This window comes from Scyliorhinus torazame, chromosome 18, assembly GCF_047496885.1.
Source record: "Scyliorhinus torazame isolate Kashiwa2021f chromosome 18, sScyTor2.1, whole genome shotgun sequence".
NCBI classification, from domain to species: Eukaryota; Metazoa; Chordata; class Chondrichthyes; order Carcharhiniformes; family Scyliorhinidae; genus Scyliorhinus; species Scyliorhinus torazame.
The window spans coordinates 15,899,690-15,910,790 of record NC_092724.1 but is presented as its reverse complement, the minus strand read 5'-3'; the positions used below and the strand labels follow the sequence as shown (position 1 = coordinate 15,910,790).

At 47.0% G+C, this 11,101-nt stretch overlaps 1 protein-coding gene across 3 annotated transcripts in view; it reads right to left on the bottom strand.

The window, feature by feature from the left end:
* Nucleotides 1–656: 656 nt before the first annotated feature.
* cers1 (ceramide synthase 1) overlaps nucleotides 657–11,101 on the bottom strand; it is a 47,743-nt gene continuing 37,298 nt past the window's right edge. For all 3 annotated transcript variants that reach the window (XM_072482234.1, XM_072482236.1, XM_072482235.1), the window contains 2 exons: nucleotides 6,936–7,081; nucleotides 657–5,721 (listed from right to left, as the gene is read on the bottom strand). In XM_072482234.1, coding sequence (XP_072338335.1) covers nucleotides 5,676–5,721; nucleotides 6,936–7,081 — 192 coding nt within the window. In that variant the 3' untranslated portion in view covers nucleotides 657–5,675. The remainder of the gene's footprint in view (nucleotides 5,722–6,935; nucleotides 7,082–11,101) is intronic.

Sequence of the window (11,101 nt, the reverse complement as noted above, 5' to 3'; positions counted from 1 at the left end):
GCCACCTGGTTCACTAATGTCCTTTAGAGAAGGAAATCTGCCATCCTTACCTGGTCTGCCCTACGTGTGACTCCATATCCTCAGAAACGTGGTTGACTCTGACCTGCCCCCTCAAGGGCAATTAGGGATGGACAATAAATTCTGGCACAGCCAGCGATGCCCACGTCCCATGAATGAATATTTAAAAAATGATCAACTCTGACAAGCCCTGCAACCTTTCTTTGTGTCCTGTGCGATTGCTTCTGACTCCAATTTGACTCAGTTTTATTGCAATCTTCAATGAAGATTGAGTTTCAAAACATGTAGATCTGCCTGTTATTGAATCACTGAAGGAACTGGAAAAAAAACGATACGTCATACATGGTGTCCTTGCGAGGGCGGCAAAGGCTAAAGATACTTTAAACATTTTCCTTTGATTCGGGATGGCACAGTGCCAGGACCAGTGCGTGTTCATGAGCAATTGATGCACTTTCCTGTAATTACTTTTTTTAAGTCTTCGAATAGACAATTAGCAATTATGAGTAAAGATAAATTATAGGGCTTTTAGTATTTCCTCTTCATTATCCACCAAACTACCATTGCCGTTACACATCTACAAGAAAGTACATCTACATCTGTACATTGATTGCAAGTTAGGAAAAGAGACAAAACACAGATTTTAACATTTCTTATTTTTATTTTTTACAAAGTATTTATGTCCCAGTAACATATGGTTGGAGTGGTCTACTGTAGATCAGGAAGACATGCAGACACAGGCAAGACAGTTGGCTCACAGATGACAAGTGTCAAGTCATTGCAATCAAACCTTTATGTCTACTCATGGTGATTGGTGGTGGGGGCGGGTACTGGATAATTTTTCGGTGATACATACAGAAGGATATGATGATCACCTGAGCTGCTGCCTCAGACTGGATGTGGTCGAGTAACCGAGGAATATTCAAAGTGTATCCAATGCATATGCATCTCGTCACCGCCAGATACTTGGATGCTATTACCCACTGGAGGGGACGGAGAGAAGACAGCCAAGGCTTTCATTCCTGATTGCAGTCATGTGCAAAGACCAGTTGTCGGAAGAAGTACCACGGCTTGACTGATGTAGGCACAACTATAACCCAGACTGGCCGAATGCCTTGGGGAAAATTTCGACATGGAAAACAAATAAAACCTCCCACTGCCGTCATATGACAAATTGCTGTCACATAAGACTTGGCCACAAATTGTGGCTTACTTGTGCCTCCTGGTGAATGAGCCCAAAATATGCAATGGAAACCGCCAAACATTTCACAGAAATTGGGCTTTGAGTCAGAACAAGGCTACCCAAAAGAAAACTTTTTGTCTCATTGTTCAATATGGAAGAGGTCGGGGGAGGGTGAGCAAAGGGATGGAGAATGAAGTTGCAACTATTGGGAGTGCCATTTAAATATTGGATAATCAGTAATCATTGGATTTTCAGGATTAATGCAGAAAATATTATTGTACTCAAATGAATAAGGAAAGAACTGGGAAAACCTGAGTGGAAGATGTGATGATTTTTAAACATTTGTTTCCAATTAAAGGGCAATTTAGCGGGGCCAATCCATCTGCCCTTTGGGTTGTGGGGGTGAAACCCACGCAGACATGGGGAGAATGTGCAAACTCCCCCTGGACAGTAACCCAGGGCCCGGATTCGAACCCCGGGACCTCAGCGCCGTATGCAGCAGTGCTAACCACTGCACCACCGTGATGGCGTGATGTGATGATTTAATCTTGCGCAGAATTGAAGCTTAGTTTTGAGTTTAGAAAAAAACAGTTCCTTCATCTCAGGCCTATTCGCTGGCTTAAAATGCAGGCAAGCAACTCGCCTCCAGACCTTAACAAATGGTTTTCTTGATCCAACCTCTGGAAGGCCTCAAATGTATTGACTGATCCTGCCCCTGTCCAGGGATAATGTCCTTTCCAGCCCAGTTGAGATCAGCAACCTTCTACCTCACCCCCCAGTTCAAACGGAATAGTTTAAATATTTTTTGAACAATCCACGGTATTTTCCATCACATCTCAACCCTTTATTTGTGGTCAAATGGGAGGAGTTTAAGGTTTGTATGTAACAAACCAGAATCCCTGGGAACCTGGGGCCATTTCCAACCATCAACTCTTGCCCATGTTTTTAACTTCAGGAAAGCTTCCTTGATTTGGAAGACGTGAAAGGCTAGACCTGTAACTCTGAATTTTCTTCATTTCTGTGGACGTAAAGGGCAGCACGGTGGCGCAGTGGTTCGATCCCGGCCCTGCGTCACTGTCCATGTGGAGTTTGCACATTCTCCCCGTGTCTGCGTGGGTCTCAGCCCCACAACCCAAAGATGTGCGGGTTAGGTGGATTGGCAGCGCTAAATTGCCCCTTAATTGGAAAAAATGAATTGGGTACTCTAAATTTAAAAAAAAAATTCTGTGCTTGTACACAATTTCTTCCCCCTCCCACACTAATTTCCTCTTTTTGATCAAGAGAATCACAGGCTGATTTTCCCAGCCTTTACACTGAAGTCCAATTTCAGTATCCAAGATGGCCGAGAGCAGATATCTCCGCACAAACTGTGACCGATCCCGAGGCCCTCTGGATTTTTTGTATGGCTTCCGGATCCCGGGCAGTGATTTCACCAGGAACGTCATCAGGAAGGCTGGTAGTAACTCTTCAATGTTGCTGAGTTGGTAAACTCGATTTCTAAAGGGCGGGATTCCCGCGCTTCACACTGACCATGTACTGACCCCATGGGCAAACCAACAAGCACTGACCCTGATATCCAAGCCCTCCCTCATCATGTTTAACCGTATCAAGTCTCTGAAAGGATTGATTCATTTCCAGAACAGTTAAACTCAAGAAGGATGCATTAGTGTTCCAGAGGAACCCCCACCCCCCTTGCCCACCCGCTGAGAGCTGAGGATACTGTCGATGAGCATATTCCAGATTGAGATCAAGTGTTATTTGGACACTAAAGGGATCCAAGGATATGAAGATAGAGCAGGGAAATGGCATTGAAGTAGCAGATGAGTCACGATCTTGTAATGTAGCAGACTTAATGTGTCCAATTGCTAATTTGGCCCTATTTCTTTCTCCTCTTCTGAAGGCATTGTCTTTTTTTTTACTTTACCAGTCAGTTTCCAGTCCTTCACTCAACTATCCATTATTCCTACATAAGCTTCTTTTAAAAAAATAAATTTCGAGTGCCAATTATTTTTTTCCAATTAAGGGGCAATTTAGCATGGCCAATACACCTAGCCTGCCCATTTTTGGGTTGTCGGGGTGAGCAGACACGGGGAAAATGTGCAAACTCCCCAGGGACAGTGACCCAGGGCCAGGATCGAACCCGGGTCCTCAGCACCATAGGCAGCAGTGCACCACCGTGCTGCCCTGTTCCTCCATCAGCTTCAGTGGCGGTTTGTGAAAGGTTATTCAACGGCGGAGGTACCAGGTTCAGCTCGATTCTTTCCTTGGGCGAGATTGTACCTGTCAGTACAGAACGATCGAGAGTCAGAACCTTGGATGCACTCCTCTTTAACCCAAGAACCAGGACATTACATCTTTAACCCAATGACAGAGACATTTCCTCTTTAACCCATTGACAAGGACAGTAATTATAGAATACTAATTTTCTTCACACAAACGGTAGTAGAAATCTGGAACTCTATCCTCGTGCCCGAAAAATGTTTGAGGTCAACTGAAAATTTTGAAACTGAGATTGATAGATTTTCATTGGGTAAGAGAATGAAGGAATATAGAACCAAGGTGGGTACATGGGAGCCAAGATGTTCGTTGGCCAAGATCTCATTGAAGAACAGGCTCTAAGGGCTGAATGGCCTCCTCTGGTTCCTATGCCCCAAAAGTCACCCTGATTGAACATAGAACATACAGTGCAGAAGGAGGCCATTCAGCCCATCAAGTCTACACCGACCCACTTAAGCCCTCACTTCCACCCTATCCCTGTAACCCAATAATTCCTCCTCACCTTTTTTCTTTGGTCACAAAGGGAAATTTATCATGGCCAATCCACCTAACCTGCACGTCTTTGGACTGTGGGAGGAAACCGGAGCACCCGGAAGAAACCCACGCAGACACGGGGAGAACGTGCAGACTCCACACAGACAGTAACCCAGCGGGGAATCGAACCTGGGACTCTGGCGCTGTGAAGCCACAGTGCTATCCACTTGTGCTACCGTGCTGCCCAAATTGAGATTGAATTGAGATTGTGGTTTGAGATGAAGCAGCCTAGGAAGTACTAGTCAATCAGAAGATGGGATTGCGGAGGGTGGCAGGAGTAATGAATCATGGATCACTTTGAATGGAGGGAGCGTTACCCATCACTATAATACAACACCCACCTCAGATCAGAGTCTATCAAGATTCGGAAGTAGCTTTCGCATCGTCCCTGTCCGTCCATAATATGGCGTCACTGGCCCAACCCATCCGGTACTCATGGTACTATAGGTAATTAACCCTCAGCGGATTTACCCCTTTGCTTTAGCCCAGGAGCAATGGGTCCTATTAATAATAATAATAATTGCTTATTGCAACAAGTAGGTTTCAATGAAGTTACTGTGAAAAGTCCCTAGTCGCCACATTCCGACGCCTGTTCGGGGAGGCCGGTACGGGAATTGAACCCGCGCTGCTGGCATTGTTCTGCATTACAAGCCAGATGCTTAGCCCAATGTGCTAAACCAGCCCCTATTTGAGCCTCAGTCAATTACAGGGCCGCACCCAGGCCAGATGGTAGGGGGAGAGGTTAGTTTTATTTAAGCGTGGGTCTTGATGGCCGAAGGAAGGTGTAGTCATAACGTGGCTGATTATCAATCTGCAAATCCTTCCGATATGCCTACGGTAGGTAATAAGTGTGGGAGTCAGTCCTGGCCAGTCATGCTTGGTGCAGAGTTGCACCCCTAAAATTATAGCCTTTGGGACTTTGTACAATTATTGCAGGTTTGGGCCAATGGATATTAGGGTTGGGAGGGGTGTGGTGGTGGACATTGAGTGGCAGGTTGTGCGGGAGATGCAGTGGGTCCCTGGTGTGCAGTTTTGATCAGGATTCCTCATCCCACTCTGGGTCAAGATGAGCTGACCTCAACACAGACCTGGGAACGGAGGCTGCAGTGGAGCAATGCCACCACGGTGGGTGTTTCATTCAGGTGCAGGGGTAGCAGGGCAGGTGGACGGTTTCTAGGTTCCTGTTAAACCTGGTCCTTGGCAGCGAGGACTTTATAAACGGGAGGCGCTTAAGCTAAGAGGGAGCTCCGACCCCATCGGAAAGGGGCTGCCTCTGGAGGAGGAGCGGATGGGAAATCGAAGCACAAGGGCCCAGTTCAGCCTTCACAGCAACACACGCGTTCTGGTAAGGGAGCTCTGCCGGGTCTGACAATGTGCTAGCCATGCAGCCTCTGCAAGACATCAAGAAATGGTTCACAGTAAAAAAAAAAATTAAGACACAAGTGAGTGAGAGAGAGAGATTAAACCCAGCAGCTTCCAGAGGGGCTCCGAAGGGGCAAACCAGGCATCGTAACAACAGCTGCTCTACCAGTAGAATGTTTTCCGTTGTATTTTCAATCCCAGTCGAGGAAGTTTCAGAAAAGTCTGACTCAGAGTCAGCCCTTAATTCAGAGCACATCCAGGTTCAAAATGTCCTTGTAAATACGGTGATGGAGGCGGGATCAGGTTATTGTAGCCGTTTGTGCACAACAATTCCATTCCTCTGGCGAACCCTGCAAATGGAAATAAACATGGAGACAGGTCAGCAGGAACTAGACGCTAAAGAGAGAAGCAAGCGACTGACAAAGTGTGTAAGGCAGCTAGAATTTTCAGGATCAAATTGTTAGATTGTCAGTTAAGATTTATTGAGGGACATGGAACCGGGGTAAAGAATACTCGTGATCTCAATAAGTGACAGAGCACCGAAGGGCTGAGATGTATCAAGAAAGGAGGACACTCTTGTTGCTCCTTGTGGGAAACCACTGTGTTCTGATATTAGAGGTTGTACGGTAGAACCTGCAGTACAGGTTCGCCTGTGGCCCCTGCATGCTAGCTCCGCCCAGGAGGCGGGGTATAAATATGCGTGTCCTCCAGCTCGCAGCCATTTCGCCAGCTGCTGTGGGAGACCACACATCTGATACTAATAAAGCCTCAGTTTGGATTCAACTTCGTCTCCAGTCAAATTGATCGTGCCTCACTCCTATTGGCTACCTTCTAATCCGTCTGCAATGAAAGCACAAGAATAGGCCAATTGGAGGCTGCTGGTTCTGCACACTGGCAGCGCCAAATAGGAGTGGCAGCCACTGCCAGAGTTGCAGGTAGACCAAGGCCATGGTGGTCAGCGATGGAATCGGATCAGGGCCGGGCTACAGGCCTCGGCAAGGCACGTTGGAAGGGCAGGATGGAGGGTGGACATTTGGGGGCTCGGGAAAGGAGGCAATCCCCAGCCCCATGTTAAACCTGCCTGGGCTATATGTTGTCGCAATGTTAAAATCAGACCAGGGGTGGGGTCAGGCCTTAAGTTGGGGATATCATCCACAAGGGCCTCAAGTGGGCGCCAAGATGAAAATGAAAAAAATGAAATGAAATGAAAATCGCTTATTGTCACAAGCAGGCTTCAAATGAAGTTACTGTGAAAAACCCTTAGTCGCCACATTCTGGCACCTGTTCGGGGAGGCTGGTACGGGAATTGAACGGTGCTGCTGGCCTGCCTTGGTCTGCTTTAAAAGCCAGTGATTTAGCCCTGTGCTAAACCAGTCCCTGGTGACCCACCCTAAGCTCTCCCCCTCCCACTGCCTGTACAGCCGTGGCAGGAAGAGGCGGACTATTGGCACAGCGCCCGACAGGCAGGTGGTGTGTCGAATGCAGTCCTACACCTCTACAATTGTACTTTGCAGTATTGCCTTCCATTTCCCTGCGCCACCCAGTAATTCACTGAATCTCATACCTGTCTTTGGGGGAGTTCTTCATATGAAGATGATCGTATTCCTTGCGCACCCCTGGACTGTGACTGTCCTCAATGTCATATTCCCGCACATCGTTCACCTCTGTGATCTGACCGGACAAGACCTTCACCACCAGCAGGATGATATACTGGAACAGAAGGAGGAGTCACAGGGTATACAGGTCAATGCTGATTGAGAGGACTTCAGAGAAACACGAGCTCACAGCTACTTACTTTCCATTTCCTTTATATCCCCCTCCGCCCACTGGAAACTACAGCTGGACCATCGAATGAAAGGGCAACACTCCTAATGTTCTACAACTAATATTTTAAGCCAAGCCAGTTGAAGTTAGACACAAATACTTTTCTTGATGATAAGTTTATTTCCAGAATGTAGCATGGCACATGTCTGCTTCCTACCTACTAACCCAGTGTTCCAGCGGTCTCTCTTTGCATTCTTGAATAACAACTAAGCAAATGAGCTCACTAACTAATTGACAGCCTCTTAAAGAGGCACTGTAACAAAAAAAACCAAAGAAAACATATCAAATTAAATTAAAATGTCATATTGGGTGGAGATGGTGCACCCCAGCCCCTGCAGCACCAGTCTCTATTTTTAAATAAGCAAAAATGTCAGGGGTGTTCTTTTCCGGTTAGCCGCTGGTGGTGGAGGAGGAGGCCGCTGCAGATCAGGAAAGACTCATGGCCAAGTCCAAGAATCACACCAACCACAATCAGTCCAGCAAGTGGCACAGGACAGGGATCAAAAAGCCCCAGTCTTGTCGATTTGAACCCTGAAAGGAGTTGATCCCAAGTTCCTGGGAAATATGCGGTCTGCCAAAAAACACAACAATAAACGAGCAGCTAAGGTTCAAAGCAAAAAATAAAGGCGTGATCGCTAAGAAAAGGACTGGCGGTGTTGACGATTTAACATTACTGTCCTTGAGGATGTGATGTCTTGTATTCCATTTTGAATAAAATCTAAGTTGGGACTTCAAACAAAATGTCAGGAGTGATTGCCCCTGGTGGGGCAACGGATATAAAATGTCAAAAGGAAATTAACTCATTTGATTAAAATATCATTCCCGGGGGTGATGCTGCACCCAGTCCCCGTGCAGCCCACCGTTGCGGAATGTCTGAAGCATGCCGGTGGACACCTGGCCGCGAATGTAGCCGCGGTAGAGGTACAGTCAGTCTCTCTTTATATGTGCTCTTGGTACTTCATTAAACAATGTATTAAACCTGTGTATCTTTGCAATATCGTTAATATACCATTAACAGAAGCTGACTGCATTATCCCTGGATATCCCTGTAGTTTCCAAACATCTACTGACCTCTGATTTGAATACACTCAGTAATTGAGCAGTTACAGCTCTCTGGGTTAGAGATTTCCAAAGTTTCACAACCCTTTGAGTCATTAAATTTCTTCCCATCCCAGTCTTAATTGGCCAACCAGATATTCTGAGACTAACTCTGAAAAGGAGTGAAAGAATCCAGTTAAAATATAACGATAGGTTCTGCAGTTGTTTTTTTCCTCTCTTGCGGTGGGATTTAAAAGGATTACTCTTACAAGGGCTTCGCTGGCTCGGCAGCATCTTCAATGCCCAACCCTAATTGCCCTCGAGGTGGTGATGGTGAGCAGCCTTCTTGTACGATCTGACTGGAACCCATCACTTTGTAATGCAGCATCTTTGACCGTGAACCGTGAGCGAGTTGTTGGTTAGGAATGTGGCCCTCTACTAACATAACATAAACATAAAATCACTTATTGTCACAAGTAGGCTTCAAACGAAGTTACTGTGAAAAGCCCCTAGTCGCCACATTCCGGCGCCTGTTCGGGGAGGCTGATACGGGAATTGAACCGTGCTGCTGGCCTGCCTTGGTCTGCTTTCAAAGCCAGCTATTTAGCCCAGTGTGCTAAACGGACCGGAACTGTAAAGCGTACGGATAATCCCTGTTTAACTTCAGCCCAAAGAATCACACAATTCTATCTCCTTTTCAAAGAGGAGCTAGGCCGCAGAAAAGGATTCAAGTTGGGAACTAGAGTTGGGCACAAGGGCGAAAGGTGTAGAAGGATCTGCTGGTCGGGTGAGATGATGTAGAGAGGAGGCTCATGTGAAGTTTAACCATTGGCATTCACCCTTTGGGCTGAATGCTCTGTTTCTGTGCTGTAAATACCATCTATTCCTCAACTCAAATTGACTTTCATTGAGTTACAGCCCCGTGGGGGCACCAGCAGATCCTGCTACCGTTCCCAAATGAGAGAGAGGATTAACAGTGGTAAACCCTGGCAAGTTTCGACCTCTTTATTAAAGATTTGGGGGGGGGGGGTTGCGAAGGGAGGGCAAATATATCATGGTCATTGAAAGGAGTTTTTTTGTAATGTCAGTATGCAGTGAAGAGGAGAGACTGTAAGTTGGGGGGTGGTCTGTTGGTCACACCAGCGTTGTCCAATAGCTTGGCCACATGTGCATGTGTGGGAGTCCAGGTGTGGGAATCCAGGTGTGGAAAACCAGGTGTGTTCCTCGCATTTCTGTTCAGGAAATGAAGACTGAGTGATGGGCCTCATGATTGGTCGCGCCATCTCATCACTTATATTGGCACAGCCTGTGAAATTTAACGTTTTTGTGTGTTTGTTGGTAAAACAGTGAGACTAAAATTGAGCGCTTGTGGTTAGAACAGCGGTGAGTAAACAATATCCATCGGGCAAGTCTGACGGGATAAACGTGACAGGATTTTAAAAAAGTTTCCCAGTTCACACTCGTTGTCAATGGGTCACGATGCTGTAACCCCCCCCCACCCGACAGCACTGTGTACCTACACCACAGGCACAGCAGTGGTTCAGGAAGGCTGCTCAACGCCACCTTTGAGGGAAGTTCGAGATGGGCAATGAATACCGGCCTAGCCAGCGACACCCACGCCCTATAAATGAATTTTAAAAACCTGAAACAATTGTTGGAAAATGAAAGGAAGTTCCCAGTTTTGATTCCGAGCTTGTGCTACAATAGCCGATTCTCGGGATAACAGCTCCAGTTGGCCCCAACACTGCCGATGGAGGCGATTCGCTCCCTGAGGAAGAACGAGGCTAGGTCTGTTGCACACTGCGACTGAATAGTCCGCCAACACTCATTGCTAAGGCTCGCGTGCAACTAGTGGCTACTCAGACGAGGAACTTGCTGACTGTGAACGTACTCATGTGGAAGACATCAACATAAACCGGGGATGGGGAGGAGGACATGGTTCCAAAAATAAATGGCGGCCTATTTGAAACCACAGGGTCCCCACTGGTGACTCAATAATAAAACATTAAAAATGTTAAACAATTTGGGTTGTACCTGTGGAGTGGAGGGATTCAGGCCAGCAGAGTAATCAACAATAAGTTAAATAAATCCCCTAGTCGCCACATTCCGGCACCTGCTCAGGTACACCGAGGGAGAATTCAGAATGTCCATTTCACCTAACAAGCACGTCTTTCGGAACTTGTGGGAGAAAACTGGAGCACCCGGAGGAAACCCACGCAGACACGGGGAGAATGTGCAGACTCCACACAGACAGTGACCCAAGCCGGGAATCGAACCCGGGCGCTGTGAAGCAACAGTGCTAACCACTGTGCTACCGTGCTACACAGGTTATGAAGACAGGGTAAGAGTGAGATGAAGTTGAGTAGGAAGAGGCTCATGTGGAGCAAAACACCAGCAGCACTGAGCAGTTAGGCTGAGTGACCAGTTACTGTGCTTGTATTCTATTGAATATCCAGAAGATTATGGCCAAGATTATAAAAGCCAACTCTTTCTCCACTCTCAACCCGCTTCCACCAGTCCTCCACCCCACCCCCCTCCGCAACAAATCATCTATGCAGTGGGATGTGGCGGCACAGTGGTTAGCACTGCTGCCTCACAGCGCCAGGATCCCAGATTCAATTCCAACCTGGGGTGACTGTCTGTGTCGAGTTTGCACTTTCTCCCCGCGTGGGTTTCCTCTAGGTGTTCCGGTTTCCTCCCACAGTCAAAAGGTGTACAGGTTAGGTGGATTAGCCATGCTAACGTGCCTCTTAGTGTCCAAAAGGATAGCCGGGGTTACAGGGTTACCATAAGACATAGGAGCAGAATTAGGCCATTCGGCCCATCGAGTCTGCTCCGCCATTCAATCAAGGCTGATATTTGTCTCAT